This window comes from Salvelinus fontinalis, chromosome 1, assembly GCF_029448725.1.
Source record: "Salvelinus fontinalis isolate EN_2023a chromosome 1, ASM2944872v1, whole genome shotgun sequence".
NCBI lineage: Eukaryota > Metazoa > Chordata > Actinopteri > Salmoniformes > Salmonidae > Salvelinus > Salvelinus fontinalis.
In genome coordinates this window covers 68124973-68132220 of record NC_074665.1, presented here as the reverse complement: position 1 = coordinate 68132220, position 7248 = coordinate 68124973, and the positions used below count along the sequence as shown (strand labels likewise).

Here is a 7248-nt window from a genome sequence, read left to right as displayed (position 1 = left end):
TCAGGAGACCAACGTTCGGAAAGGGAGCTGCCCCAGGCTGTGATTGGAGGAAGCGGTGCCACGTGCACCCTCCCCTACTACACCAACTGCTGAGATCTTGACTAGAAACATTGAGCAAGTTACATTGTATTATCTTGCAGTCCAGCGCTGAAAGGTAACGTATGTTTCTTCAGCTACTTTGTTGCAGATATTGATACAGTTAGTGTTTTTGTTGCCAGCTATCTCTTCTCTAATTTCTGGACAAAGCTGCTAGCATGCTTCGCAAAATGCGGGTAACATGACAGGCAAATTGCATCAGTCTGAATGATAGCTTTACGGTGATTTCAAGAATGTCACACAATTTTTGTTGGTTTTATTTAACTAGGCATGTCAATATGATGGGCCAATGCATAATGATGAGTGCAGCTGTTCTAGACTTGCAGAGGCACAGGGTGGATGTCAACAATTAATCTAGTTTCGACAGTCTTGCACAATTGCTTTGAATCTAGCTAGCTAAAGTTACTTGTTTACTGCTGCAGTTAATTGCACATCGACATGTCTTTACTAAAGCCTTTTTAGGTTATTAGTTCTCTCATGGTTAACTACAGACTCGGAGAATCCAATTTATCTTTGCTTCTTCTCCTCATTTCCTTTCCTTTATTTGCACCTTTCCTTTCCTTTGCACCTTATTTGCACCTTTCCTTTATTTGTTCTGAAGAACAGGTTTCGCTTGCATGTCAACCCATCCACATTGCTCCCATAGACCTTAAAACCAGTAGCTAGTGTTAGCGTTTACGTCATCCACGTAATCCTAAAAACATCTCCCGATGGTGCATGAAGCCGGAAGTGTTTGAAATTGAAGCATGCCGCCTTCAAAAATCTCTGACTTCCGGGCGTTCAAGACATCTGGGAACTCGGGAAAAAAACGATCTCCGACTGAGATTTTCGAGTTGTTCTGAATGCGGCATTTGAGTAGAGAAACCAGCCTAAGTCATGTCACGATTCCAAAGCTATACGATATTACTAGAACAATTTAACTATCTCGGAAAAGATTTGTAATGTTGTACTTCTTGTTAACGAAATGCATGCTAATGTTTATTTTTTGACCTAGAGCTCAATTCACTCATTGAAGGAGCGCGCTCCTTATCACAGAATCTCCCAGAATGCACCGCGGGGCACATTAACAAGGCGTGGGGGTTAATAAGATTCTAATGGAGTTTCCCATCTCCTCAAAAGTATCTCTGGCTGAATGGCACCAGCAAAGGATTATGGTCGACATAGTTGTTTTCATCCTGCCTGAGAGTCAACCAGAGCCTCTAGACTGCGGCCCATGGTTGGTCTGTCAGCACGTGGTCCTGTGTGACAACAAATGTAGTAGTCAGAATTGATCACTATTTAATGAAATATCTCAATTTGTAGATACATTTCCAAGAATTCACAGTGGGGATCGAACATGACCATATTAAACAGATTTTAGAGCCCCAAAAAGTTGTGACAATCGTAAATTACATAGGGCAGATCAGGGCTTTTGGACCGCTATGTTGCTACGCAGTAGCCAACCAGTAGAGCTTGTGACTTCACCCTCCAGACCGGACACTTGGGGGCCAACTGTCCAGCCACACCCACAAACATTTATTTTCTGCGATCATATAGCAGCGTAAGAATTCAGTTTGAGTTGTCAAGCAAAGGTTTCACACCCTGTGTTTTCAGATCATTGCAGATGAAGGAGAAGAGAGGGGCCACAAGAGTATTGAGATGCAGCCGTTGATGATTGAAGTCCAGTCTAACTAGCCCGCCCTGGGGGAAATATATTCCTGTGGTTGATAATATCCTTACTTTATTCTCAACCTCATCACATCACACGCTTTCAGGCTTCTCTTCAACTCTGACCCCCTTGTTATTAATTCACATCTTCCTCCCAGTCCTCTCTCTCCCTCGGCCCTTACTCTCTATCTCTCTTCACACCATTCATACAAAACGTTTGTTCATTAATTCATGTTTATTCATCCATTGACTTGGTCAGTGATATAGTGATATATCGCTGTACTGAGATGCTGGGCTTGGTCTGGGTTCATTCCTGCTCCTTGTGCAGCTACAGCAGAGAGTGTGCATGACCCTGCTGTTCAAACAAACAGCTCTGACCAGCTCTGGATCCAGCCTGCTTCTAGCCTGGCTGTCCTGGGCGCATTTCAATACTCTCTAGAATGGCCTCCTTTCCCTCCTCGCCTAGTCTTTTTGCATGCACTGCTCTGATCTATAAACCTTAGAGGTTATACTTTAATCTGGAGATCTGTTTGAATTTATCCAGTTTTTTTTTTTTTTTTTACATCAATACAGATAAAAGAAAGGAGACAAGTAGAGGAAGCCACTTAGACTATTGAGATTAACCCTGCTTAACATACTGTTTTTTTGCTGCTGCAGATGCTACGTACTCTCTCTGGCTGTTTGAAATGGGTAGGAAGGAAATGCTCTGATGCAGACAATGCCACACTGTGACCCCAGATTAACTTTGAGGGAACTCTGGAAGGGTGGTTTATCAATTAAACTGATTCTGTTACTCAGTCTCCTGTGAGAGAATAAACTCTGGTTAGTTGTTTGCTGAGTGAGAGAGACACACAGACACCGCAGGAACCACAGGGAGGGCTGCCCCAAGGCTGGGTTCAACAGTTATAGCTCTCTGCTCTGAGCAGGTCTGATTGGTTAGAAAGTAGTTTACCCAGAGAACCCTGGGAGGATAGATTTTATTTTTTACAAAGGATACTGAGGATGCAAGTTATATCTTACTGTAATAATATACTGTATGTGGTCCCTAGATTAGTCCTACACTTTTTTAAGCTTACACTAAAGTCAAGGCTATTCTAACAACTGAAAACAGAAAGACTCATGTGTTTCTGTCTTTACAGAGGCAGACTGGAAGGGCTGAGTGGACCAGGTTGGTACAGGACCAAGAAGCCAAACATTGACTGCAGGCTCGACTCGGTTTGGGACGGGCGAGGTGGTTTGGAGACCATATTTGTGACTTTAGACCTAGGTTGTGAGGTGGAGGGTCGCGATGGCAGTGAGCGGGTTTGACATTGACGTGCCACGGTGGGATCAGTCCACGTTTATGGGAAGATTGAAGCACTTTGCCAACATCACAGACTGGAGGACAGCACTACTGCCGGACTCACGACTGGATGAGGCTAAAGCGCTGGTGGAGAGCTGCAGGTAACGCACACAGACACCACGAGGTTAGAGCATTTGACCAGTAACCCTAAGGTTACTGGTTCGAATCCCAGAGCCGACAAGTAGAAACATCTGTTGTTTGTGCCCTTGAGCAAGGCACTTAACCCTATTTGCTCCAGGGACGCCGGTAAAATGCTGGACCCTGGCTCTGACCACAACTCTCTGCTGGTGTCTCAGGTGGAGTTGGGATATGCTAAAAAAAACTATTTCAAATACACATTTGTACTTGTGTCTAATTGGACAAATATAATTAAGCACCCACCAAATTATATTATTATTATGCCACTGAAGTTGTAATTCCAGTATGTCTACAGTTTTTGTTCCCTGTGATGAGAATTTGGGTTCTGTGTGGATCTCCTGTTCTAGAGCGGGGTCCGTTCCCCCTGGCACCACAGAGGAACAGCTGCACTACGCCAAGAAGCTCTATGACTCTGCCTTTCACCCTGACACTGGCGATCGCATGAACCTGATTGGTCGAATGTCCTTCCAGGTGCCCGGAGGGATGGCCATAACGGGTGGTATGCTACAGTTTTACAGGTACACACACACACACACAGATTTGACAACAACAGATCTTTAGGTTAGCCAACCATAGGTGAGTTTGGAGCGATGACTTCTAATCCTACATTTATATTCCTCTTTCCATCATTTTCTCGTTCTCTTTCTCTCTAGGACAGTCCCTGCTGTAGTGTTCTGGCAGTGGGTGAATCAGTCGTTTAATGCTCTGGTCAACTACACCAACAGAAATGCTGCTTCCCCCATCACACCCAAGTACCCTGCAGACCACACACACCCACACACTGCTGTGGTGAATGTATTGCAATGTACATGGAGAATATTAAGAGCTATTTAAATGTCGTTAACTCAATCTATTTTCTCTACCTCTTCAGTCAAATCGGAGTAGCCTATTTAACAGCAACTAGCACTGCTCTAGCCACTGCTGTGGGACTCAACTTCTACACAAAGGTACAGTTCAAAGAACACAACACACAGACTGGTTTGATTGATTACATGTTCAACTTCCCCTTACCGTCTTGTCTCCGCCCTCCTCTGTAGAGAGCCCCTCCGCTGGTGGCGCGCTGGGTTCCGTTTGCAGCTGTGGCGTCCGCTAACTGTGTCAATATCCCAATGATGAGGCAACAGTGAGTACATACTCAATTGAAGTCACTTGAGTATTAGCATCTATACTGATAGTGTATTGGCATCCCCCATGAAGACAACATTGAGTTGTTGACCTTCTCTTTTCTCAGGGAGCTCCTGAATGGCATAGCTGTAACAGATGAGAATGGAAACAAACTTGGCCATTCCAAGGTAGCAGCACTGGGAATGTCTGGATAATTAAATATTCTACTAAATATCCTATTTCTGACTGTTACACAAGAGCAGACAAATTACGTTGTACCTACACCGCCGTTCCCACATTTTCTTTCTTTCCAGAAAGCAGCTGTGAAGGGCATCACCCAGGTGGTCATTTCCCGGATTACCATGGCAGCACCGGGCATGAGTACGTTTCAGAGGTTTAAGGAGGAGGGGAGCTATAGCGTTTGAGCTCATTCCTAGCTCCATAGACAATGGAAAGTGGAGCTGTGTTGGAGTGTGACCCTGTTGCTCCCTTCAATGACTTATTCCTCTCTTGTTTCCACCTGCCACCCTCTACTTTATCACATTTTTTTTCTCCTTTTCCCCCTCTCTTCTCCTAGTCATTCTCCCCGTCATCATGCAGAGACTTGAGAAATTCAAGTTTATGCAGGTGGGCCTTTTATTGAAATACACCAAATACTGCTACTAGACATGCATAGGCTAGCTAGCTACACAATTATTGAATAAGCATTCCTAGTTACAGTGCTATTGACTAAATATCCACAGTTATGTTGTTCTTGACTAAACATGCTGACAGTGTAGATTCTGTTGCATTGCAGTTTATTGCTAACAAGCTCTGTCTTTCGGTTAACAGAGGATCACCTTCTTCCACGGACCTTTACAAGTCATGATGGTGGGAGCGTTGTAAGTAGGACTGTTTTAGGAGGTTGCACCAGGAAGATTTGTTTGGTTCAGGGTTTTTTGGAGGGCCTGGTCAAAAGTAGTGTACTATGTAGGGAATAGGGTACCCTTTAGGATGCATTGTACATGTCTCAGTAGGCACAGTCACCTAACTATGTATGTTTTGCAGCCTGGTCTTCATGGTGCCTGCAGCCTGCTCCCTGTTCCCTCAGCAATGGTAAGTAGCCTGTCGACTGGGCAGCATTCAGTTTTGCGCCTTCATGATGTTAGTAGCTGTTTTAGTATTAGGCTCTCCCTTGGTTTAGGTCTCACTCTTCCTCTCCCTTTCTTTCAGCTCCATGGCTGTGTCTAAGCTGGAGCCAGAGCTAAGGGAGTCCATCTTGTGTCGTTATGGGGACAGTGTACAGTACGTCTACTTCAACAAGGGCCTATGAATACACGCACACCTGCCTTCTTAATCATTGTCCAATCAGGGAGAGCATCTGAATGTTTTTATAAATGAGCCAATCAGCATCTTCGGTTCATAGGATAAATAGCTTTCTCCTTGTTTGTCTTTGTCTTTATTTTCAAATAATCTTTGTTATTCTAGGAGAGATGTTCTTAAAGAGTTCAAATGTGTGTTTGAATTCTCTTTTTGTACCACTAACCACCTTTTAATGCGAGTAAAGTACATGTTGGATAAAAAAAAGTCATGAGGCCTGATGGAAACAGAAAATTTGTCTGTAAACTTTTGAAATGTTGACAAAACAATATACACTTGACACGGTGGGATCTTTTTTGTGTCTGTAAAATTAATTATGCGAGAAATGGTGGTGGAAACACTTATGTATAAATATTGATAATAACCATCATATTGAAGTAAACTTGATATGTTGTGTGGTCCTCCCACTATGACTCAGAAAAGCATACAGTTTATTAGGTTACAGAGGAAATAAGTTGTGAGTAACTGATGAAAGTGCACGGTGAGGAGCTTGATGCACCTTTCCACTAAATATCGAGGATCTTATTCTGGTGCCATGATCGATGTTTGGCTGCCGTTTGACAAATATAAATATACTGAACCAAAATATAAATGCAACATGCAACAATTTCAATGATTTTACTGAGTTACAGTTCATATAAGGAAATCAGTCAATTTAAATATATAAATTAGGCCCTAATCTATAGATTTCACATGACTGGGCAGGGGCGCAGCCACGGGTGGGCCTGGGAGGGCATAGGACCACCCACTTGTGAGCCAGGCCCATCCACTGGGGAGCCAAGCACAGACAATCAGAATTAGTTTTTCCCCACAAAAGTGCTTTATTGCAGACAGAAATACTCAACTTTTTTTTGTTGTTGACAAAAACAGCAGTAGAGTTGAAAATGCAATGGAAACCCATTTAACTTACATTTTTTATTCAGTCCATTGGAATTTAACTGCAAAAGTTATTTTATATGCACTATGTCATCATGCACAGCCTTTTATCCGCAACAAGTCAATTTGATGAAAACATATCTCTAGTGGGAAATAAGCTTTTTTTTATGCAGTTTTTAGAATATTCGCTTGAAAATCTGTCGCCAATTGAATGGAAACTTAGCTACTATCTCAATGTTAATGTGCTACAGTGTATAATTCAAGTGATGCTATTCATCATGTACAGTTTGTACTGTCTGAATATCTCCAATCACACATTCCATAACTGGCTGGAAGGACAATGACTTCCTATTTCCTATATAGTCCACTATTATTGACCAGAATTAGAGCACTATATAGCGAAATAGGGTGCCAGTTGAGAAGCAGCCTGTGTTAGTGACTCTTGACCTTGGATTCAAATATGACCAACTGTGTGTACACCTCAGTGTTGGGTGGAAATAAAGAGTAGTGTATTACTCAAACAATGTAATGCCATATCAGGAATAGATCATTACTTAAGCCGTCATGCAGGTGTTCTATAGAATGTTCTTAGGTTTTGCCCTCGGCTCTAGTCATAAGTGTTCTGAGTCTATGGTTCCACAGTTTTTAGTGTTCTAGAAGGTTTGTGTTCACATGCTCAGAAGTGA

General features: G+C 42.8%; 1 protein-coding gene across 2 annotated transcripts; it reads left to right on the top strand.

Annotated features, from left to right (window-relative positions):
* The first annotated feature begins 33 nt into the window (after positions 1–33).
* Positions 34–5976, top strand: sfxn2 (sideroflexin 2). 2 transcript variants are annotated; one of them, XM_055930970.1, is made up of 13 exons: positions 34–154; positions 1690–1798; positions 2883–3186; positions 3571–3741; positions 3877–3975; positions 4095–4170; positions 4261–4346; positions 4455–4515; positions 4642–4708; positions 4905–4954; positions 5159–5208; positions 5375–5422; positions 5540–5976. In XM_055930970.1, the coding sequence occupies exons 3-13, from the start codon at positions 3032–3034 to the stop codon at positions 5637–5639; spliced, it is 963 nt and encodes a 320-aa protein (XP_055786945.1). In that variant the 5' UTR covers positions 34–154; positions 1690–1798; positions 2883–3031; the 3' UTR covers positions 5640–5976. The 2 variants fall into 2 exon arrangements, with proteins under 2 accessions (XP_055786945.1, XP_055786935.1); XM_055930960.1 differs by lacking the exon at positions 1690–1798.
* Positions 5977–7248: the final 1272 nt, after the last annotated feature.

Coding starts and splice junctions, on each gene's coding strand:
- sfxn2 (XM_055930960.1), top strand. CDS start 3,032: ATGGCAGTGAGCGGGTTTGACATTGACGTGCCACGGTGGGATCAGTCC. Junction 4,171..4,260: donor GACTCAACTTCTACACAAAG/GTACAGTTCAAA, acceptor CCTCCTCTGTAG/AGAGCCCCTCCGCTGGTGGC. Junction 4,955..5,158: donor AGAAATTCAAGTTTATGCAG/GTGGGCCTTTTA, acceptor TTCGGTTAACAG/AGGATCACCTTCTTCCACGG.